Source organism: Seriola aureovittata, chromosome 1 (genome assembly GCF_021018895.1).
Source record: "Seriola aureovittata isolate HTS-2021-v1 ecotype China chromosome 1, ASM2101889v1, whole genome shotgun sequence".
In the NCBI taxonomy this organism is placed as follows: Eukaryota; Metazoa; Chordata; class Actinopteri; order Carangiformes; family Carangidae; genus Seriola; species Seriola aureovittata.
In genome coordinates this window covers 18,374,885-18,400,148 of record NC_079364.1, presented here as the reverse complement: position 1 = coordinate 18,400,148, position 25,264 = coordinate 18,374,885, and the positions used below count along the sequence as shown (strand labels likewise).

General features: G+C 42.2%; 1 protein-coding gene across 2 annotated transcripts in view; it reads left to right on the top strand.

Annotated features, from left to right (window-relative positions):
- Window positions 1–6,440: 6,440 nt before the first annotated feature.
- The window catches only part of mafa (MAF bZIP transcription factor a), a 77,621-nt gene continuing 58,797 nt past the window's right edge, over window positions 6,441–25,264 (top strand). For both annotated transcript variants that reach the window (XR_008827209.1, XM_056372699.1), the window contains exons 1-2: window positions 6,441–7,814; window positions 16,328–16,393. Coding sequence is in view for 1 of the 2 variants with exons in the window: in XM_056372699.1 (XP_056228674.1) it covers window positions 6,847–7,814; window positions 16,328–16,355 (996 nt within the window). In the remaining variant the exon portion in view is untranslated. The remainder of the gene's footprint in view (window positions 7,815–16,327; window positions 16,394–25,264) is intronic.

Genomic DNA, 25,264 nt, shown 5'->3' with positions numbered 1-25,264 from the left:
GAAATTCTTTGGCTCTTATCAAACTGTGGTTTGGTGTAGGCAGACAGCCACTGCTCTTGTATATCTTCGCCAAGTCAATACCCTGTATTGGCATATTTGACAAACACTGTGTTGAACACAATGGAAAGATGGTCTCATTAAGTTCAGTGTAATGACCATGTAACAGATGATGAACGAATGGGAAAACACCATAGATAATGTTGATATCCATGAGTAAAAGAGCAACAAAACAAATCATTAGGGCAGAAGTGATCGTCAGGTTATTGACATGGGGACTTGTGGTGAGATATAATATTTAACATAAGGTGTTGCGTTACTTTCCACCATCATCTGCTCAATTACAGACAGGGCAAAGGGTGTTACAAGACATTTCAGCTACGGAGGTGAAGAGGTCTTATTTTCTAATATTTCTGCTGGATCTCTGCTCAAATTAGCTTGCAAACTCTCTGTAATTGTGAAAATTATACTTTATTGTTAGTGTCAGTTCCAGGCAGGCTACATTAGCTCAAGGGCACAGGAGCAGCTGGGGGTGGGGGGGCTAGAGACTTGCCAGAGACTTGTGCAGGAGGTGACAACTCCTGCAAACAGTGCTGCAATTCCCAATAGCCCTGTATAAATAACTTAAAGGAGGTGAATGCAATGTTATGAATGCATATGCAATCTAATGCTGTTCAGTATCCCTGCAACAAACTACTTTTAAAAAAAATGTTTGATTAACCTCAGAGAGAGGTGTTGGTAAATTGTTGTTACTGTTTGTGGCCATATTTTGTAGCAAATATTCTAGTCCTCACTGTACACTAAAATACCAGCTGCCTACTTCTAAGACAGTAAGTGGTAAACTATGGTGAAAATAAATTTACTTCTTAATGGTTCCTATTACAAAAAGATGTTTCTCAGAATGAATCTGGTTTCTCAGAATTGCCTAAATTTAAAATAAAGTACACTTCACTTTAGTCCTGTAGAAAAGTGTATCATTGTACTGTGAGTATTCGTTTTAACATTAAGTCATAGCAAACTTCAAAACACACACACACACACATAGAAATGCATGTACCAACACACAAACACTGGAAGAGGTAAAGAGGTGCAATTAGGTACCCCCACCACCCCCACCACCCCAACCACACACACACACACACACACACAGACACACACACACACACACACACACACACATACACACACACACACACACACACACACACACACACACACACACAGCCAGACAGACAGACAGGCGGACAGACAGCCAGAGAGACGGACGGACGGACGGACGGACGGACGGACAGACAGACAGACACACACATACAAACACAGTTAAAGATGTGACTAAGTCATGTGAAAGTATTGTGGTCGTCCAAGGGAGATAAGCCTGGAAAGCTATCTAACAGTTAATATATCAATAATTTGCTCTACACATTAACCTTAGACGTGACAGTAAACCGATACATTACGTTCATGTGAATGTAATTGTGGCTAATATGCAAGCCACTCTGCCAACACTTGCGCAATATTGACCATTCTTCTTCGATTACTCTACATGTGGTGAACAGAGTAGCCTACATTTATGGGCTACACAGTATTAATTAGCAACTGTGTTTTTAAACTTGACAAATATTCTGTTGGAGGGGGAGGGGGGATTGAATAAAACAGATTAAACCTCAAAACTGTGTATCGCCCTGCGCCAATTTGACACTGAGACAGTCTAGAAAACATGTGCGAGTCTGCTGTTCACAGCACAGTAACACATTCACTGGTTTACTGCCTGCGCCTCGCCATCAAGCCGCTGAACTGATACTCGCTCGGGGTCATATGCCAGAGTTCTCCAGTCACACAAAGCCCACTAGCTGTAGGCTACCAAATACTTTCCACCAGTGTCAGAGAGGCCATCCAAGATCCACCTCAGACTACAGATCTGCTCTCCTCCTGACCTTGTTTTGTCTGCTATGTCCTCCGTCGCACCCTTCTCAGCCTCACCCTCCTTCTGACTAATGGATTAAGGTAATTATGACATGGCTGTGCCCACATTCTGCTGGTGGGGTGAAAATTGATATTCCAGCTTTGTTGTTCTCACTGAACTGTTGATGAAATTGCATTGCCCCGGAGCAGTACCAGCTCTTCACATTAGCAGAGATGTAAAGCACGGGTGGTGTTGTTGTCTTCTTCATTTTAAACTTAAAAGCAGTGTTCGAACAAAGTGTTTTTGTCATATTAAAAGCTGTGCGACTCCATTCGTTCACCTACGCTGCCCGTGTGTTTGCAGGTGCTATCAGATTTCAGGTATTCACCAATGCTGACATGGATACAGTAATAAGCTCAGAAGCTCAGGTGAGGGGCGGCTTACAACAGTGTTGGCATGAAAAGAGGCTGATTAGATGGCCTTATCAAGCCCTGTCTGGAACTGAGCAGCCCCCCACCCACCCACCCACCCCCCCAGCACCCCACACACACACACACACACACACACACACACACACACACCAACACACATACTCACACAGTCTAACAGACATACAACAAATAACTCACTGACCTCTGCTTTTTCCACTCTGTCGCCTCTATTGCTCCCTAGAATGAGGAGTTCAAACTAATACCAGCACTGATACACTGATCTAAATCACACTCCTCATTTTGTTGCTGAGCTTAGGTTTGGGGATAGAATTTGTTTACATCCAAGGTATTTTTTTTAAGAGGATCATTTCAAGCTACCAACAGCATATCTCTACTAATTTGAAACAAGTGTTGATAGACCAGCCATGAGTACAATGAAAGTCATGTGTGCAGAATTGCTCCCTGTTCTTAAGTTAAACACGTCTTCTTTTGAACCAAACCAAATATGCGGAAACCACCATCCTGCCGTCATAAGACAAACAAGTGCACATGCATAGTGCTGGTTAACACCATGTGTGTTTAGATTGAAAGGAAATGTCATCTTGCCAGATCCTTCCGTGTTTTGTTTATTTTCTTGATTTTTCATAATGCACAATTGCACTCTTTGCCAATTTAATGCAACAATGCTATGCATTGTGGTTTTTCCTTTAGCAAAATCTGCAGAGTTGTAGACTTATGAACACTCATACACAACAACATACATGGCTCAAAAAGTCAATCAGAGAGCCGTCAAACAATTGGAAACATCTGGAAGTCCAAACCCTGAGCTCTCGCAGACTCATCAGGAGTGTATATCAGAATCTGTGCTGTTAAGTGCATCAGGAGGGACATTAAAAGTTGGCCATGATCACTTGTACTTGTACTATCACTTGTAAAAGAAAGATTTTACCTCTGCCCTACCTGCAGTATACTATTTATGTCAAAATTGACAAGAGGCTCTTCAGAAACGGGTTGGAATTCGGCACCAACACCATAGACTGATCATACACCACTCCAAAACAAAACCGGAAGTCATCTTGTTGTGTCAAAAGCAACATCACACTGCAAAGAAATGTACATGATGCATTCCACAATCTCCAAGGGGTTAATGGCCTATTTAAAAAAAAGGCTTTAATAACAATAAAATGCTCCACAACAACTCCTGAGGATGCTATTATTTTAGATTTGCAAACCTAAATTTAGTCAGTGTCAGATGACAATTTGCCATTTTTTAGTCCAACATTTTTTTTTAAATACACTGAAAATGTACGTGTCATGTCGTCAAACACTAGTGTAAACTTTGACTTGACGTGACTTTGATGAGAACACCACCTTTGCTAGAGCGCTCTAACATCCACATACCTCTGTTTCATGTGGTTTAATAAATCTTTCAGTTTTACAAATTACTTTAAAGTCCAAAAAAAAATGGGATTGACCCCTTTAATGATACTGACACCGCTCATCACGTGATCTTCTTCCTTCCTGTTTTGATAAGTTCTCTCCACAGCGGCCCGATCTCTCTCCACGTAGATCTCCCTCAGCTCTGCATCATCAATAACTTCAAAAGCACAAAAGCAGCTAAATTAGGTCCGCCACTTTCTTTCTGTCATGACTAATGAGCTCTCCCTTCGTTTGTGTATTAGTCTCGCTCTGCTGTGGCCGTACCCCAGGGAACGGGCCACTGCTGTGCCTTCCCATGAACAGGTAAGCCCAAACAGATGACAAGGCAACAGAATGGAAATAGAAACAATAGGGTTCTATCCAAGTTTGTTTGAGCCACACGCACAGTCTTGTGTTAACTTGCAAGCAGACGCATCATTTATCCCTTCTGTAGAACATTCAGTAACTGCCAGTGATACTTGTGTGTTGGGTTAACTTCGTTTGTGTGTTTTTCACAAGCAGAAAAAAGCATAAGCGCTGTAACATCACATATACACTCAAAACAAAGTGTTTCCACTAAATTTCAAACAGTTTAAACTGAAAGACACAATCTGAGCAACAGTTTTGGACAAACAAAGGGAAGTGTTAAACTCTGTATGGTTATGAAAATATCTGGCAGATTGTCAGGATCATCTTCCATAGTTTTTGGCAGCAGGGACATGACTGATTTGGCCTATCATTAAATAGTGTGCACCCAGGAATCTAAAAATACACATCATCGCAACGATGAGATCATACGCTTGAAAAGAGAGAGAGTGAGAGAGAGAGAGAGAGAGACTATGATTATAGGCTTTTGTCACAGGAAAGAAATGGTTATTTGTCAGCACCATGTCAAAAGAGGCCACAAGAAATCAACACTCTGACTTGCCAGCGAGACCAGGCCTTAGCATAGCTTACATCACTCTTTTCCCAAATTGCATTATTATTGAATGAGTAAACTACCATGTGTCATCAGTTAATTGCATTCTATCATTAATGCAGATACGATGGGGAACTCAAAGTTAAGGGTATAAATCCCACACGAATGTCATCCTCATTGATGAATGCAGGTTAATGCATAGGAGTAAAGCTAAATAAATTAGCATTACGATGTTCTATATCAGAAACTTCATATAGCTTATCCTAATTACACTCTCAAGCCGGTTTGCTGAAACTGTATGTGTTAGCATCACATCAGGAGTGAACTAAGTTGCCTGTTCTGTAAAAGTATGAAATCAAAGTATAAAAAAAAGCATCACAATGGTTCCTGTGCTCCCCCAGCTGAAATGAAACATTCAGTTGAACACATATTTTTACAGTGCTGACAGAAACCCTGCATGATCTACATGGATAAACCCATTATGACCAATTAACTAGACAGGACACGCAGAAATATGGGAAGCAGGAACACCCAGACTGCCTTATGTCATTGTTGTACTGAGCTGAGGTTTGAACTGAGATAAAGTGCAAAGTACGAGAGTGGTTTATATGACTCCACTGCAACGCCTGGGCCAGTGCTTAGATAAAGTGATTTTTATGGCTGTACGACATAATATCAGTTTGGAAGGAACACTGGGTTCGCTTGCATTCACTTCCAATGACAAGATTACTTTCACACAGAATAGGTTTGATTTTCTTACATAACACCCATGAAAGTTACAAGGAATATTTGGTGTCTTTTCCTTAATAAAATGAAGAAAATAAAGATACACCTCATGTGTATGAGTGTGTGTGTGTGTGTGTGTGTGTGTGTGTGTGTGTGTGTGTATGTGTGCGTGTGTGTTTTGCAAACAGCATGATTTTTTTCATCCCTTTGTAATAACTTTTGCTCTTTGTTTGTTTCTGTGTTTTGTTTTTATGGCCTATTACAGCCACTGAGAGGGGAATCCCATGCACTGGCACGTCCAAAAGGTGGCAGTGTTGAGTTTTATAATGGTGCGCAAAGGCATGAGAAATCTCTTCAATCCACCTTTCATAGCCTATTTTTAGTCAATTGTGTCTGAAGTCACATCTCAACATCGTCAATATGTTTTATGTAGTTATTTGTGCTACAAAATAACATCAATATCAGATACTGTCTTGGATGAGTTGAAGTGATTTTTCTAGGAGGGAAACTAAATTAAATACTCAGAAAAAAATTCAAAATATCAAAAATATTATAAAATATAAAATTAAGTTGTAAATGCTCTGATTAAAAGGTGAATAGTTATGATACACTTGTCTGTTTTAGAGACCTATCTATCTATCTATCTATCTATCTATCTATCTATCTATCTATCTATCTATCTATCTATCTATCTATCTATCTAATTTTATTATCTTTTCTCTAAATGTTTTGCATTAGGACTCTCATGTTAATGAATTTACAGCACGCTTCTCTCCATTCCACCAAAATCAAAATAAATCAAACTGGTAAAAATTGTTGCTTCATATAAAAACGGAGATAAAAATTATGGCCATAGTCGCCAAAGAGTTAAGAGGTTTGTGTCCCAGCTGACAGTCAGCTGATGGCCTTTGACAGTTCAGAAAAGTTTTGTTCTCCAGGTTACTAATATGTTAATTAGCTCTCGGAGTGTGCGACCCTATTGGCTCTTCGTCCGAGTCATTTCCAGCCTGACGTCAGGGCAGCTACAATGCTCTTAAACTCATCTGCTGTGTGATCCCTCTAAAAAATCGGCCCACCAGTCAGCGGCTTATAACGTGCGAGGCTGCATTCACTCCCTTACTCTCGGCTTCTCTCCCTCTCCGCCTGCGCAATGTATTCATGAAGAAACCGTAAAGTGTTAAATGTTTGAAATACAAAACCGCCGAATTTCACATGCTGAAAAAGGACTCCGCTACTCGTGCGCGCGGCACTCCTGTGTCTGTGCAATAGACTCTGCAAAGAAAAACTACTCTCACACGCCTGCAAGTCCGTGGCTGCAAAAGGGACGCTGAAAACCTAATTTTTCAGTTTCAAGACAAACGCTTAAAATCAAGCTGGCTCACGTTCTTCCAAACCAACCCAGTTTGACAGCTGCTCTTCACCCCGTTTGGAGGACTGTCAGCAGCAAGAGGATGGCATCAGAGCTGGCAATGAGCAACTCCGACCTGCCCACCAGTCCCCTGGCCATGGAATATGTTAATGACTTCGATCTGATGAAGTTTGAAGTGAAAAAGGAGCCGGTGGAGCCCGATCGCAACATCAGCCAGTGCAGTCGCCTTATCGCCGGGGGATCCTTGTCTTCCACCCCGATGAGCACGCCTTGCAGCTCGGTGCCCCCTTCCCCAAGCTTCTCGGCGCCCAGTCCGGGCTCGGGGAGCGAGCAGAAGACACACATAGAGGATTTCTACTGGATGTCCGGTTATCAACAGCAGTTGAATCCAGAGGCGCTGGGCTTCAGCCCCGAAGACGCAGTCGAGGCGCTGATCAACAGCAGTCACCAGCTCCAGTCGTTCGATGGCTACGCTAGGAGCCAGCAGTTTGCTGGCGCAGCCGGGGCAGGAGGCACCATGGCCGGGGAAGAGATGGGGTCTGCCGCGGCGGTGGTGTCGGCAGTTATCGCTGCGGCAGCCGCTCAGAACGGAGCGCAACACCATCACCATCACCACCACCACCACAGCAGCAGCCACCACCAGGCACCTGGCGTCCAGAACAACGGCACTTCTGGGACAAATCACCCACACATGCGCTTGGAGGAGCGGTTTTCAGACGAGCAGCTGGTGACCATGTCCGTGCGGGAGCTCAACCGGCAGCTACGGGGGGTCAGCAAGGAAGAAGTGATCAGATTGAAACAGAAGAGGAGGACCCTAAAGAACAGAGGCTACGCTCAGTCCTGCCGGTTCAAGCGGGTCCAGCAGCGGCACGTCCTGGAGGGAGAGAAGACGCAACTCATCCAGCAGGTCGAGCACCTAAAGCAGGAGATCTCCAGGCTGGTCCGGGAGAGGGACGCGTACAAAGAAAAGTATGAGAAGCTCATCAGCAACGGCTTCAGAGAAAATGGATCCAGCAGTGACAACAACCCTTCATCCCCGGAGTTTTTCATGTGAGTTTCGACATTATCGTGAGAAAGAAATATCAGATGAGTTACTCACCCCCGCTTAATAAAGTTTTCATTATGAAACATTTTTTTCATTTGGCGCAAAGCCCACTAGACCAAAAACTAATTTGTCAACTTTTTTTTTGTTTTTTTTTTTGTTTTATTTTATACATTTTTTGAAAACAAGAGTTTGCTCAAGTCTGCGGCTGTTTTTAGATTTGGAAGGCTCTGTTATCCGTGTGTTTAATTTTGGAGAGGCATATTCAGAAAACTTTCATCTACTTTTTGCTGTCATACTCAGTACTATAGGCCTATATTATGCATAGCCTGTTTGTCAAGATTTTTCATCGTTGTTCATTAGATTTGCAGTGTCAAATATGATTTTTGAAAGTTGATCCAACTTTACGCCGCAGTATACGAAGTGTGCATGCAAGCACTAAGTATACTCATTTGAAGTTCATCAACTTGCCCTTTTTCATCATTTTACTTTCAATTCAGTGTACAGACTCCTGTCAAAACTGCATCCATCGACAGTATGTTTTTGGTCTTTTCTACCTTTCTTTTTTTTTTGTCTGCCAAACTTGGAGGATTGCGAGCCTGCCGTTTGACGCCACCTCATCTCATGCGTTTTGCTTGTTATTGTGTTGAGCAACAACAGACTGTATTCATTACAAACTATTCATTGTTTTTAAAAGAGATGTGTTATTGAACTGCCCTGCATGCTGGACATGTATGGTTTTTTTTTTTTTTCTTTCTGTGCTTGAAGATGTCCTTTTTGTCGGATGACTCCAGCATGGCATTCATACTTCATTTTATGGCCTCCTCACTTTTTTGGGACAGCAACAAAAAAGTGACAGGACTTCCCACCCCCCTTGTAATCTATACAAGTGCATTTCAGCTGTGTTGAAGTGCACCACCATCGGCTGTCATTAGGCTGCAGTGAATGCGCTATGCATTCCTGGTGGAAGTTGATCAGCGGGGATCCCGGTGCAAAGGGGGGAAAAAGAAAAAAGACTTCACTGTTAAAGGAAATCACCAATCCCTTTCCTGGAAGTTTAGACTGTTGCTTTAAGCCTATATTGTTATTTAAAGATATTCCATTGTGCATTTGTCAACCTTTGAATAATTTTTAAAGCGTAATTTAAGTACAAAGTTTTATAATCTAAGTTGCAAAAAAGGTAACATGTGCTACAGGTTGAAGAGTATAGATGACTAGGATCATTAATGAGCTGACTGCTGCACAAAAGTATTCTTTAACATTGGTTGAGAAAAATTGGCTCGGCTCCAAAATGAGCAGTATTGTGCAGTGCATAAACAGCGCTTTTGCAGCATGTGCTTCAAACAGAAGTGTGAGGGCTCTATTGGTCTCCGCCACACGTTTCCTCACTGTATTTTAAAAAAAGAAGTATTATTGGAGGAGATAATCCTCATAGCCGAAGTCAAGGTAAATTGCCATGCTTTTTTTTCTTTTTGGAAATGTGTTTCTTCAACGAACTGTCATATCTTGGACTGAAATAAACTAAGAAAGAAATTAAATCAAATAAAATGTCGCCTGTAATCCTGTAGAAGTGAAGGAAAAGTTAGTATTCTCCACATCTCAAGTTTGGCATTCTGTTAAGACTTAATCGTCACATTTTGATACTTTATTATCAGTTCAGGAGAGACTGGTGTTTTGTCTTAAGCGAACTCAATATTCGCAAAGCAATAACAATTATTATAATCAATAATGTCTGGACATTGTTAGATCGTCAGGGATTGACACCCTGCATGTACAAAATGAGGGAGTACCATTCGCCAATAAATCTTGAAAATATGTTAATTAATCTTTCATCTTATATATAGAATATAAATATATATATATTTTGCTGTGCAAAATTATTTCACTCACTAACCATATGTGATGATTATGTGCTCGTTTTTTTCATTTCATACAATTAAATGATATGCAATAAATGTATGTAATTGTCTTCAATAAGTTTCTCACTTTTCTTTTCTTTTGAATTGTCCTGAGAATTTTTGCTTTTGTAATGCAACTAGAATCAAAAACAGACTGGAGATGACTGCACTACATTTTAGTCTTTCTACAGTATTTGCTGTTGCCCCCCCCCCCCCCCCCCCCCCTTTTAACGTGTTTACTTCCAAAACTAATATAATAACGGGCCACCCTGAACGCATCACAAACATGATTTTAACAACATAGTTATCAGAGAATTTACCCTAAATAATAGAGGGGAAAAAAAATTAGAGAGCAATTCAGGTTGAGACACTTTATCCATTTTGATGCACGAGAGCTGCATGTAAAAATGAGGAGGTTGAAGTCCGGTGTTACAGATGAAACCACAAACAAAGATTTCGACACATAGTGGCCTACATATGGATGTACTCTGACATTCTACTGTCTGATACAGATTTTTTTTTTCTTCAAAATCTCCAAATTAACTGTGAATGAAAAATCTTTTTCACAGTAGACTACAATGATCCAAAATGCAGACTTAGACTGAAATCTTATTTGTTTCCATTTTTGTTTCATCATGTCAGCTCCATGTCCACCCTAAATCATCTTCACAATCAAATTATTGTGTATGATGAAATATTATATTTTCATTTTCTATTTAAAAGATTTCGGTCCATGATATACATCCTCATGTGTTATGATGGACGCCCAGTGTGGTTTCATATGTTATACTGACATCCTGTTCATTTTACTGTAAAATGTGACCTGTGATTATAGGGGATGTGTGTGTGTCTCTCTCTCTCTGAGTGCATGTGTGTGAATCTCTCTCTCTCTGTGTGCTTGTATGTGTCCTTGTGTGTATTCATGTAAATGTGTGTGTGTGTGTGTGTGTGTGTGTGTGTGTGTGTGTGTGTGTTTTCTTGAATGACAGTATGAAAGGATGACATCTCTATGTGAATTTCCTCTGGCTATGCATGTTTTCATATTTGCACCCTCCATTTGCCCCTTTTTCATCTCGCTTGCTTCCTGATCCGTGTATGTGTAGTGTTGCTGCTGTATTTTTCGGAATGTGTGTGCTCACTGTCATTTGCATGTCATCGTTTGGCTTTCCAAATTTCACCCCACTTTATCCTGATTGTCAGTGGGCCTGGATGTTGGCCCTGGAGCAGACATGCCCTCGGAGAGGGGGGGGGGGGGGTTGTGCAGTGAGGGCACAGTCATGTCAGGCATGTGAGGGGGCACTGGAGAAGGTGCCAATGTAAGTCAGCCTCTGCGGTGAGCAAAAGAGGCTCAGCGCTACTGTACCCAATCCTGCATTTCAGCTAGTGTTTAGACGTCTCATTCTGACATCTTTCAACATAACTTCTCCACTGTGCCGCTGCACTAACTGAAAGGGCCACTTTTCTGAAACACAAGAGGAAAAGTTCTTTTGTAAGTTCTGGGACAAGGAATAGCCGTGTGGGCATCTTGTTTCACTGTTCCAGAACAATTTGTTTGTTGAAACAGGAAGACCAACGTGCCAAAATACACTTTGAAGAAACACTAAGGTTTCTGAGGACAGAGTCTGTCTGGGATTTGCCAGCTTTTTTGCAACTTAGCTACGGTTTTGTGTGTGCACGGCTGTGAGCAAAGGACACACACAAAGGGCACCTTTCATAAAAATTTACCACACTGTCACTGCGTTGACAAAGCACTGAGTGATCAGCTGTTATTCTATACTAAGAACAGCAGTCTTTGCAGTTATAAATTTTATACTTGTTAAATTTACAAAAAGCCACCTTCTGCACCATCTGGTAGTGATGATGTGCTACATAGCCTATCAAAAAAAAAAAAAAAAAAAAAGGAAAGAGAGTTTTAACCCAACACTTGTATCCCACTCTGTTTTGTGTGATTTCCATCTGAGGTGCGTGTTGCTGCTGTGGTGGCTGATTTGCCCAGAGTGAGGGGAGAAACTGAGACAATAGGCGGGCTTGGGCTGAATTAAATGATTTTGCTGATGATTAATAGTGGTGTGGGCCACTGGCTCCTGCGATGTAGAGATGATAAATCGTGAGTGCAGCTCCGTGCAGCTGTGCCAGTGTTGGGTCTTAGCATGCACACACCATGCAATTTACAACCAAGCCGCTCTCCTTCTTCCTCAATTTATCTAATTACATCTATTTGATCTAAGCGGTATGCTGCTATATTTTGATATTTCATATTAACCACAACAATGTATTAAATGACTTAACAGAGGATCACCCCCCCCCCCCCCTTTAAAGAATATGTTTCTGTACTTGCCATTTCAAAGAGAAAATAATTTCTTCTTTACTTAGAAGTTAGGCTTTGCTTCACTACAGGCCGTGAATTTGTGTGGTGGTTTTTTTTTTGATGTGTTTTGAGTGGTATGTAAAAAATGAAAATTTGGTTTCTGTATGAGACGGCCTTGTTAGACTCATTAGCTTGTTTATTTCGATTGTTTCCTTATTGTGAGAGATCAGTTAAACCTCTAATGCCCATGCACCCGAACTGAAAACACACTAACCACAAAGACAGATGAAATGAAAACACACTTGCCAGCCTACACACACCAGCACAAACACAACTGCACAGACAAACAGTAACAAGCCCAGCCTTTTGTTTCACAGCATGATATTCCTCGTGTTTCTCCGTATTCTGGCATTTACATGACTCAAATACATTCAGTCTCCAAGCTAAATGACACATGCGTGAAGACAGATCTAATTTGCAAAAAGATGTTTCCCCTTATATCTGTGGCACCAGTGCACAATGGTTATGTAAGTGATAAATCTATCGATCTTCCAATGATGCACTCATATGGAACGCTGGCGCTATGCGGGCTGACAGCATGAGATGCAGCACGATGTTCACTCAAGTAGCAGCACGCCAGTTGACAGACCCAAAAATAAGGACTGGTTGTGGGGTTTTAGGATTCTTACAGGCTTTTGACGTTGTCACAGGAAGGGCTGCAGAGGGTCTGTTGTGTTGCCGTTTGTGTGTGATTCTGCATCTCTTAACTCACAACGGTTTGTGTGAGAGGTCGATCAGCGCCTATGTAGATCAAATGTGAGCTTACATGTTCAAAAGTGCCAGTAGTAGTGTCTGTCCATGCACGTGCATGACTCTCGTCGTCTTTTGGAGAAGAGGATGAGCAGAGGTCAAAAGTTACAGCGCACAAGGCTGCTCTCAAAGTCATTAGAGTAATCCCTGCCCTGGGGAGCTCATGCTCATTTCCTCTGCCCAGAACCCACTGAATAAGACGTACATGCACATCCGACATGGTACAGCACACAGTAAATTTAAGACCACTCACTGCCAATTTTTTTTTTCTTTTTTTACCCATTTCCTGTATTTCACCACTGTCTCAGACAGAGACAAAGTTAAATTCTTGTAGCATACTTTTTTTGTTATGCAAGTATTTCTGAGGATTTGAACAAAATGCCATTAGTTTAAGGCAAAAACAACTTCTAGCAGAAGTGTATTTTGTTGTTTTATTTGGCTATTTATTTATTTTTTGAGTATGTAATATCCATATCATTAGTTAATGTGTTAACACGACGTAGCTCCAAGGAGATGACTCATATATGGTAGGATGAAATACACAGAAGGTGTTTATGTATGCAGAACAACTGTTACCTTAAATCGTGTAGAACAGGGCAGACGTGGCACTTGGCCGAAGCCTGGCAGGTTTAGTTTCACGCTGCCAAACATATTTCTTTCTTTTTCCATGCCATGTAGCTCAAGAGAAAAAGCCACTGAGACACTGTCAAGTGGAAATGAGGGTGATAAAAATAAGGCAGCCTATTTTAACTAATCACAGAAGTATAATGGGGATTGTCCGGTGGTGTTTGTGGCAGTTAATTTTATTTTCACACCCACATTATGTAAGGATTATATTGTGGGTGTTGCAAAGACACAACAAAACAAGTCATGAGTCAGACTGGGTGTGTCAAACTGGGATTTTCAGTGTCAGCCCTGAGTTTACTCTTTAATTAAGATAAAAAAAAAAAAAAGTCCAAGCAATTCCTAATCTGTTTGGGAAGAAAATGTATTCATCATCTCTCATGTGCCACAATGAATCCAAAATGACTAAAACATAGGGGAAAAAAAGTTCTCTGCCCTCATCTTTTTTTTATTAGCTTGTTCCTCAACTTCCTCTACTTAAAACAAAAAGTCATTACGTGCATTACTATAACTCTGTAACAATCAGGGCAGTGTGCATTTATGATGAAAAGTGGTTCTTTGAAGATAACTTTTGCATGAAGTTTATTTGATTCTTTCCTTCTTTTCTTTTCTTTTTTTTCCTCTTTCATCCTTTTCAAAGGTTCATAATCCAAATGATGTTGCAAGCCCATCACAGAGCCACCGGTGCCTCATATTTTCAAAAGATTCACATTGAAATCATATAGTAATCTACTTTCAGGATAAGCATCTCATATAGTTTGAATTTTGTCATGTTATTTTTCTCAGTGGCAAATTACAACACTTTTGACTATTTATGAGTTTGGTTCTGAGAAGCAGCAGTGCTGATGGAGGATATACTGGATATGCAGAGAGTTAACAGAAACGGTAGTCAGGTGTCTCAGCACAACCAGGTGGCAGCCCCATCTGCAAATGGTCTGCCCAGATTCACAGAGACAAAAGAAAAACTCCTCTCACTTTGCAGTGTCGATATGAGAGGCACTGCACAGAAACACTAACTTCTGCAGAATTAAACGGACATTAGGGATCAATTAAGATGCTTATTTTATCAGAGTACGTTTTGCTCTTTCTTTAAATTCCTTTCTTTCTTTGTGGCAGAAAGTCACTATGTGCTTCAAATAGACATTAAGCGGATACGCGCGGTGTCATTAGAGAGTTGTCCTTGAAAGACTGGCTGCAGGTTATGTTGGTAATGAGGTGGTCAGGACTTGCTAGGGTAATTTTATACGTCTGTAAATGGACCCAAACCAAGAGCCTCTGACTTAAATAAATGCAACTCCATCTCTCGGCAGTCCCATTGTATAAAAGGTGACAGATTAAAAAAAAAAAAAAATTAAGAGTGATTATCGTCTTTCAGAATGGCTTACAGTTTTCAAATACCTACAAGTAAAAAACACAACAGTGATGACCAAAAATCACAGCTTCACTCGAGAACGTGTTTTGCTTGCCAGGGTTTTACTAGCACTGTAAGTTAATTTTTTCCACAGTTGCAACTTTTAAAGCATGCTTTTCATTAAAAATGTAGAGCTGCAGCACAGCAATGCGCACGAGAGACCGGTCCAACGAGGATTTAGTCATTTAGGGAGGAACAATAATCTATATTCAGCAATGTTTGTATATAGAGTAGAGAGTGTTTATTTATAAGTTTCTGTCCTTAGCGCCTACAGTTGTACTCAATTGTATAATGAGTATTAGAGAATGACATGAATGACAGGGGAAATGAAGAATGCCTTACAACATAACTGAGATATTTCCATACATTTCTAACAGGTGACCTGCACCATCATGTCTGCTCTCTATCACCTGTTAGCGAATAGGCAACTCTCTCTTTTTTCAACACAATCTCTCGCTTTTCCGGCACAGTTAACATCCTTTTAAGATTTTCCTCAAAACCAAGATATGTCACCCTGACGAAAGCTTATACTTTGTGATGCAGATGCAATTACTTTTTTTTTTTTTCTGCTGCAGTACTAATATCATCGTGCTGCATCACCTCTGTTTTCCTGCAGTTCTATATACTCTGTAGAACTGAGTTATGTGGCATTTATTTGAAAATCCAATGATTTAAAATTTCCTTTACTGCAGTGTATGGGCAAAGTATTTCCACAATTCATTTTCCACAGCGTTTTAAAGGGACCCTGGCTTGGCATCTGTGCACAGGAGGCTAAGAGCGGAGTTAATGTTTTCACTTGTGTAGCAATGTGTACAGGGAATATGAATAAATCTATTAGGACCTGCCCAGAGCAACATGCTTACTTGTGTGTGTTCTGAAGGGGGGGGGGGCTTATGAAAGTGTCACTCAGGAGGTAGTAGAGTAAGCAAGCATTACCATCCTCCTCTGTTTATTTGTCTGAACGATAAATTCCCTCCCTTTTAGAGCAATTAATCATGCAATTTAATGAAATGAGCAGGAATAAAGGGCATAAAACTATTTTGCCTTTTCTGTGCAGCGGCACACTGTATGCTTAGATATTTTAGTTTTGTCTCTTGTGGTTACAGTGTTTTGATGCATGGGTTCTGCCTGTAAAATCTATTTGCATGCAAATTTTTACATTTCCCTCCGCATCAAACACTTACTGTGATACATGTACTGTATTTCACCAGACAGACAAGGTGAGAGTGAATCCCACTCAGAATGGATCTACTTGTTTCTTTGTGATTGTTTGTGTGTGTCTGTATGTCTGTTTGTGTGTGTGTGTGTGTGTGTGTGTGTGTGTGTGTGTGTGTGTGTCTGACAGGGTGACAGGGAGTGACGAACAGTAGAAGAAACAGAAGAGGGAGCGCGGAAGACGCCATGTGAATTTACCTTGATGTTCATTTATCCATTCTGATATGTTTTGTCCAATCTCATCTGCTCCCTTAGGTCATCGAGAAAATTCCTCCATCTGTGATTTCAAGCCCCATTCCTCCGTGCCCTTGGCTTCCTGAGGTAAAACACTTCTCGCTTGATCTCTTTAAGCCTTTTTTGTTTTGCTTTCTTCTGTAATCTCAGCTTCATAACAGTGAGTGAAGTCAGACTTGTAAAACAAGTTCACAAAATATTAGTCCTTAAAAAAGCAACCACAGCTGTGTGTATAATATCAAGCACAACAATAATAGACAGAGTATTGTTACTGATCATGTTGTTCCTATTTTGCTATTATATCACTACACATGAAATTCATATTTATTATTAATTAATTATTCATTAGACTCCCATATTAAATAGAGAGAGGATATAGTCACAACATAGAGTATTTGTGTTTTATAGCATATTGTACAAGGCTTCCATAACAGATACATGATGTATTGTAGTGTAAATTCCTATTGATATGCTAAACAGCCCTCACCTACTCTATTTTACTCTACTGTTACAATATCTCTCTCCATCATATCTTTCTCTCTCTCTCTCTCTCTCCCAATGCCCTAACTTCGCCAAGTACTATATGTATTTCCTTGAAGAAAAAAAAACACACACACATATATACACACACACACACACACACACACACACACACACACACACACACACACACACACACACACACAATACAGAAGTTCTCAGTCGTCCTGGATCAACAACACAACCAGCAGATTACAACCACTCATTCAAATGCAAATTACATGTTCAGATTTTGTGTGAAAAAAGGCAGAGAGAGGAAAAGCGTCCGAGTGTCTCGGACAACAGAAGAGAGGCAGAGTGAAAGAATACGCTTCTAGTCATGAAAATCAATTCACGGAGACAGAGAGGAACCTGAGCAAATGTATATTACAAACCCGATTGTTCTTGTAATGGTTTCAGTGACTGCTCCGTAGCAAACCCCCGCGATGTGCTTGGTCATGACACATAAGAATGAGAGACGGTTTGAGCTCGCATTCATGACTTCCCACCTTGGTGGAGTAGAATTCGTGTATGAGCGTGCGTGCTCGTGTGTACATGTATTAGCATCCAGTGTTATTTACTTGATTGTGTCTAAGTGAAGTGTGGGATCAGTGGCTGGCCTTTCTCCAGCTCCACTTAACTTTAGGAGGGGAAACAGGACAAAAGCCATCAGGGAAGACAAGGACAAATCATCTTTAGATGAAGTGTTTTAAGTGCTCTGATTCTCCTCCCACGTCATCACTGTGAATTAGGTGCCCTCTGCTCACTGCTAAGGGGTGTAGAATATAAACAATGCCAAGGGAACGGATGTTAAACGAATGAAAGTGGAAAACCATGAGGGTGTCTATCTTAGTCAGCCTCGTAAATCTCAGTTCCCTCGCCATGCCGCTGCGTTACAGTGATGTTGCGCTCTGACAACCTGCCAGCCGAGCTTGGAGGGGCTGCGTGTGGTGTGGTCTGGTCGATCGTGTTCTTAGCGGTTTCAACCATGGCAGACGTTGCAGGCAGAGCCATGTCTTTGTTTTATGCAAATCCATGCATATGAGGAGGGGTTGAGGGGGGGTGGATGGGTGATGAGCAGTCTGGCCACGTAGCTCCAGGAGGACAGGCTGAGTGATGGAGACGGAGAGCCAGGTCTCCGTGTCCTTGCCTGGGGAAAGAGTGTCCTGACTCCGGCCTGTACAGCCCAGCCACCACCAGGACGCGGCGTTACTGCGATACTACTCCACTGATGCAAAAGAAAAAGATTTTTTTTTTTTCCTAGGCACAAATGTATTTACTCTGCGAGTTGGCGAGGAGATAAAGAGAGGTTAACATTGCATGGGACTGCTAGTGTGTCTCACCTGCGACTGGTGTGTGTGTATGTTATGAAGGAAGGCGCACCTCAGGGGTTCGCCATGCAAAGACACACTGGAGTTCAGAGCCCAGCAGGGAGCCGAGGCACCCCGAATATGCTGACAAAGATAAAACACCAGGTGTGTGTATATGCACCGCAAAGTGTGTGAAAGAGGCTGTGAGAGAGAGAGAGAGGGGGGACTGCAAGATTTGTGTTCGTGTGGGTTTTTCTAGTGCTTGTGCACATGTGCGTGCAATCGCATAAGAATAATGTAACAGGTAAGCAAGGCCACCAACCATGTGAATGATGTACAATAGGGTGGTTTGGGTGAAACCTGCTGAACCAATGTCATCCACATACCACAACTAGTCATAACGATCCAGTTCCCATCTTCACAAGCGTATTTTGCTCACCTATATTGGTGTAGTTCATCTGTGCAGTGAATTGAACGTTTTCAAAATAGTTCCGTTCCATCATCCTTTCCCACTCACTTCTTCTAAGAGCTGCGTGCTAACGGTAACGCTTGGTCGGATGCTCCTCTATCACACAGAGCTCTATTTCTGGGTGCCAGGATGTTGGTCTCAGTGGTTGAGGACAGATGAAATCGATCCAGATTGACCTGTCATGTGGAGGAGAAAATGAATGAGATAGAGGAGGGGTGCAGAGGCCAGGGAGAGAAAGGGGGGGTGGGGGGGTGGGGGGGTGGCAGTGCAGAAGTACAAAAACAACCTCCTGCTTCATATGGGTCAAAAGTCGAGGGATGATTTATTCAAGACTGGGTGTTATCCCGCCTTCCCCCTCCCCCTCTCTGCTCCACCTGCCTCTCGGAAAGGAGTGAGAAACTGGAGACTGCTCAGGAGGAGCTCACTATATTTAGCTTTGGTTACCAAAGACACCATGGTCTAACTTTAAAGTTAAAAATACAGATATCCATGTACAGTGAGATGGGCACAGTTTGCGTCACTACGACGCACCAGGCACAAGTTTCTCAGCTTGGACCGACTCAGACTGAGGAAAGAGTACAAAGCAGCTTGTAGCGTTCGCTGGCTGTTTTACTCCATCACAGAGGACTGTATATATTTACTGGGAATCACATTCATTGTAATTATCCTACATTTATCCTGTAGTATTAGTACTACAATTATATAAGCATAAACGTAAAACCTAAACAAGAAAGTAAAAGCAAGATAGAAAGAAAGAAAGAAAGAAAGAAAGAAAGAAAGAAAGAAGGAAAGAAAGAGAGAAAGAAAGGAAGAAAGATTTATGGCTGCATTTGTATGTGAAGTGGTACTAGATTTAGCCCAGTGTGTTTGGGCAGAGCTCCACTTTGCTAATTATTTTCCTGTGGCAGAGTTCTCAGCATGGCACACCTCTCTCGCTCTGAGAAGAGAGGCTCAGTGGTAAGTGCTTAGTCAGCCCGACTCTGGGTGTGAGATACTGTTGGGTCTCTGGTGGACGGTCGGGGGGGCGGAGCAACAAGGGACCTAGTCATCGCAAGGGCGAAGGCTTTCAGGACAGGGCAGGCCCATCATCACCCATCAGTGAAAAGGAAGTGGGGGAAAACACTACTGTTGGGGACAGTCCACAAGAGCTCTGCATTGTATCTTCCTCAGTCCTCATCATCATGAGGCAATACTGCTGTTAGAGCAGTTTGCTGAATGAATGTGGAGACCAGATGCCACTTGCTGAGCCCTAAGGGACCCAGTCATTGTGGATGTAGTTGTTATCAAAGTGTAAAAAGCCACTCATTAGCGATAAACAAAGACACAGACTTTAAAATGCACAAACACATAATCGTTTGTCTTTATACTGCCTTGATTTCTGTGCCAATCCCTCAGTCATTCAGTCCAGAGGAAACATTCTCTGTCTCTCTCCTCCCTTTCTATTTATAATCCAATGTCAAACTTGTCTTTCTGTCTATCTCTACCCCTCTTTTTAGAGAGACACAGCTCCTCCTCCTCCCCTGTCTGCCCTGCTATTCTCCAAATGACTCTCCTCCTTCTCCTCACAAACAAACTTAGCTTCCTTCCCCTCGCCTCTGTTCCCAACGTCACTTTCCTTCCCTCCCTCCCTCCCTCCCTCCGCCTCACACTGCACCTGCTTCCCTCCCGCTCTCTCTCTCTCTCTCTCTCTCTGCTCCCTCTCCAAACGTCACTTTTCCCCCTCCTCGCCTCCTCCACTCCTATTCTCCCCCTCGTTAGCTTGATGAATGGCTTCACTGCGGGGAAAGTGCTGATTTTCATCCCTCTGTCTGATTTCTGCTGGCTGTTATTAATTTCAAACACTCAGAGAAAAGCAAGTGAGTCAATAAATAAGGAAATGAACACACTTCATCCTGCCATACAGCAACTCTCACAGTCATTCACCCAGGGTGCGGGTCCTCTGTGGAGGCCAGGCCTGCATTTGTACTGATAGAGTTCAGTTCCACTCTTGAATCACAACGTGTTTCAGTATTTTTCAAAGCAAGAGTAAAAGTCGTGCGCTACCACTGCATCATATCAAATGTTTCTGGTGTATTTTCAGTATCTTGCTTCACTCAGACAAACAGGACCAGAGGGAGAGAGAACGCTACAAACTAAATAGCTCTAAAGAGACCTGCAGCTTCCTGTCTCATCTTTTATCTTTCACACTAGTGCACCATTTATGAAATGTATACAGCGAGTGACAATGGGAAGAGAGATTAGAGAAGATGCAGGGTGAAAGAGAGGCAACGAGAGGCAGCAGCTTAACAGAGTTATTGCCGCATGTTAAACGATGCTGTCCGCACAGTGTGGATGGCACTCTATGTCTAAGTGCACATTACTTACATTCCAGGCTTAATGCATTGAGCTTGCCTGTTAACATCAAACAAAAATTCACAAATAGCAATTGAGATAATGCCATTCTCTCATTTTTTATTTTATTTTTTAATTTTTTTGCTTTCGCTGTCTGACAGGAACGGTTGCACCGGAAGTTGTTATTCTCTATTTTATGTATTTAGTGAAAATGAATTAGGATATTTAATCAATCAAATAGGATCACCATAATGCATGCACAGGCACAGAAATGAAAGCCTGAGATATCATCGCATTGTTTACAAAGTGTTAATACAAACAGTCTGGAGTATCCTATTAATACATGTCCGAGACACATACACATGCTACAGGGCTTATGTTCCCCTTGGCTCCGACAATTAAAACAATATTTGGTATCATATTAATAAACATGCAGATTTTATTAGGGCTAACACCTCCTTAATTTGCCGGTGTATTCCAGACACCTCACTAATTATTGATTTCAGCTGCAAAGGACTGTCCTACTGAATCAGTGTGCTGCACAAATGTGTTACTGTCAAACAGTTATGGTGAGAGAAATTTTATATGGTTGATTTGCATATAATAGATAAAGTTCTTTGTTCCTCACACTTGGTGTAGAGTAGAATGAAAAAGACTGCCCTTTGACCTTTAAGTTTGAAAATGACTCGAACATTAGTTTGTGCAGACAAGACGGAATAACTTCATAGAGAGAAGTGTGTAGGACCCAACTCCAGTTTGTATTGCACTGCACTGTATTTCAGCGTCTGAGGTATTACTTGTGACAACTGTTGTTGTTTGACAACTTTAGCAGTTAATGGATTCCCACAGGGTCTGTTGCACCATCCGTGCACTAAATATATAGCATGTGAGGATAAATATTGATAGAAAAAGAAAGATAAAAACATTAAGTTATATTTGTATAGAGTTATTAAGTGTAATAGAGGAGAGGAGAGGAGAGGAGAGGAGAGGAGAGGAGAGGAGGCTGTATTAGTAGTAGCTGCAGGGGTAGTGGGGTAGTGGAGCCTGAATGTCTGCTTCATGGCTCTGTGAGCGCAGACATAACTATTGTGTTTACAAGGCTGAGTTGCTCTTACTGTTAAATTATTGGGGTGGGGGCATGTTAAAGGAGGAGGAACAGAGGGAAGGGGTGGGGGGGGGGAGTAAATATTTGTCCCTCTCTCTCATAGTTCTGGTTAACCAGGCTGAAGAATGCTTTTTGCGTTCTATAATTACAGAGTTTGGGTATAGTGTCACCCTTGGAGAGCACATGGCCTCAGAGACCTGACATAGGAGGTTCTTTCTGTAGGACTGGTCCTTAAAGTGTGGAGGCTGAGCAGCGACACACTTCTGCATGTCACCGCTGTACCAAAGAGGCATGTTCGGTTAATGGCCCTGTGTCGTGAGGTTACTCTCTGAAGTGTAACACAGGCATGCCAGGCCAGACCAAGCTGTGAACTCCACTGGTCGACCTTTTTTTTTTTTTTTTGAAGGGTGTGAGACCCTTGGGAAAGAATGTTGTGGCAGAGACAAAAACAGAAAATCAAGAGAGACCCACAGCCCTGGTTGGCTCACTCTTTCTCAGAAGTAAGGAAACTGTCTTTTCACCCTCACACACACTCGGGCAAGCCTCTTTATTGAACATGCACAACATCTTCACTGCTCTGAAATGCTCTTAGTTTTTGTGCCTCTTCTTTTTTTCTTCTAAGAGACCTGGCCATTAAAGGAGAGCGATGAGTTCACAGCTGATAGTCTCTGGTTGCGAGGAGCGGAGAGCAGTGTAGGATGACATTATCGGAAGTGGCTGCATATAGATGCTTAAAAAAACACACACACACACAAACAGAAAGAGAATACTATGGTGCACTTTTCTCAGTATAAACTTCTGTCTGCTTGGATTACACTAATGACCCCTGACAAACCATAATAAGACACATGCATCTCTATGGATACAAGCCATGACCAAAGGAATGGCTGTTTGACATTCTGCAGTATGAGACTCTTGTTAGCAAAAACTAAAACATTATTAGTTTCCTGTCGTGTCCTTAAACCAATAGTTCATGGTTAAAAAAAAAAAAAAAAAAGTAAGGATACAAGTAAATGCATTCTCAATATACAACCCAGTATGCCACAACTGCCATTAGTGAGAGGGATGTGAAAGGAGGGTGATGGAGAGGGACAAAGCTTTCTCTCCGTCCCTGTGGCTGAAGTGGAATAGTTGTGGTGACGGGTTTTGACAGCTGAGGGAGCGAGGGAGCAAGAGGGGAGTATCACTCCAAAATCTCCGGGAAGCAGAGAGGAGGGAAGAGTAATTTAGGATGAAGTGCCTGCTGTATGCTCACTCTCAGGCTGTCTGTTTTCTTTCGCACTCTTTTTGGACACTCACACAGACATTCACATGCGAACAAGTCTCTTTCTCGCAGACACACACTCACACTTTGGGTAATAGATATTTATCGTAGGGATTCTTTACTAACCCTCTAGTCACGACATTATCATAATGATTCAGTCAATAAGTATTAATACTGGATCCTTGGCCGGATCCCCTGGGTCAAAATTAGACATACGTCAAACACATATGTCATACCAGAATCAGATGCACACAGGACCAGCACACTGACTCTCATTTCCTTCCCCCGTCTCTTGATAGTATCCCTAATAGACCTCTCTCCCAGTGGCACACTGCTGTTGCAACATTCACCTGCTATTGCTTTAATGAGATGTCTGTGCCGTTGTGTGTATGTGTGCATGCATCTGTGTGTGCCTGAGAAAGAAAGATGTTAGCGATCCTTGTGGCCCTGTTTATCTCCACCCTTGTGTTGGAGTAGAGGGAGGTCAGAGGCAGGGCTGCCTGTATCCATCTCCATTCCCACGGCTGCTGTCTCACAGGCACAGTGGTCACAGGAGGATGAAAAGACTATGGATTTTTTCTCCTCCTCCCTACACTCACCAGAGCAGGAAGATTAGACAGAAGATGAGCACAGCCTGGCCCATTCAAAGCAGCTTTAAGCCCAACACTGGAGGCATCTGACCCGAGCTCTCTGGTTCATGAAGCACAAGTGCACACAGGACATGCATGCACCCACATACAAGCACACGCACGCAGACACACACACACACACACACACACACACACAAATCGACTAAGACAAGATTTCTTGGTTCGCTTTTCTGGTTCAAAGCTTGGTCATATTGTGCCTGGGTGTTAAACACCGGCCCTTTGAGCTCTCTGTATTAACACGCTCCAAGCAGATACAGGTACACACACATAAAAAACACTGACAGGGAAAAGCACTCACACTCCCTCCTCAGCAGCCCCAGGTGGGGGTTGACGATTGCCTGTGTTTAAAAAGATATTTTCTGGAAAACCTGATAGAGAATGAGGTGAAACGTGTCAGGAGGGAAGAGGGACCACATGGGGCAGGATAGTGAGAGACAAAGAGACTGATGCAGGCAAAGAGAAAGAGGGAGATAAAATTCAAAGCTCTGCTGCTCTCACTGGCAATTAAAATAATTTCAGTAGAATTTGAAAATGGCCTGAGCTGTCTTATCAGTCTCCTCCTTCTTCTCCTCCTCCTCCTCCTCCTCCTCCTCCTCTTCCTCAATGCATGAGAGGCCACCATGACTGAAAACTGACACAGTATACACCGGTAGCTGCCACCATATGGTCGCCTCCTCTCCACTCAATTCTTTTTCACTCGCAGCTCACAAGCACTTACAGATGCATGCACTAACACACGCACACACACACACACACACACACATACATACACACACGGATATAAACAAACAGGTCGGCCAACAGGCAGCACCAAGATTCTGAAAGGGCAGCAGCCACATCTAAAAGAGAGCACCAGCTCAACTGCGAGCTTGTCATGTCTCTTCTGCATTTCCTGATGTATTTTGGAAAAGATGCGCATGTAGTATTTGTCATATAGCATTGCTTTTTCAAAAATCATGCATGTGTTTTTCAGGTGTCTCTTCTCTCCATTTCTCACCTCACCTGAGAAATAGTCGTTTGGCTTAACGGCTAATTGAGAGTAGGCATGGAAATTTTGTTTAAAAAACACAAAGAGAAAAGAAACAGAGAGGAGAGGGAGGACACACTTGAGAAAGTGTGGGCGAGCGGCAGAGCACAACTAAACGGGGACTGAAACTTAATGTTATGCCGTATCTATTTACGGGGGTTAAACTAAAAATAGCTGCAGATCAAGCCCACAACACTCAGGTAGAAGGCAGCACACACTGACAAAATGCTGCTGAAATGTAATGGTCCAAGTTCAGTAGGTGAAGCAACCTGCTAATGTTTGA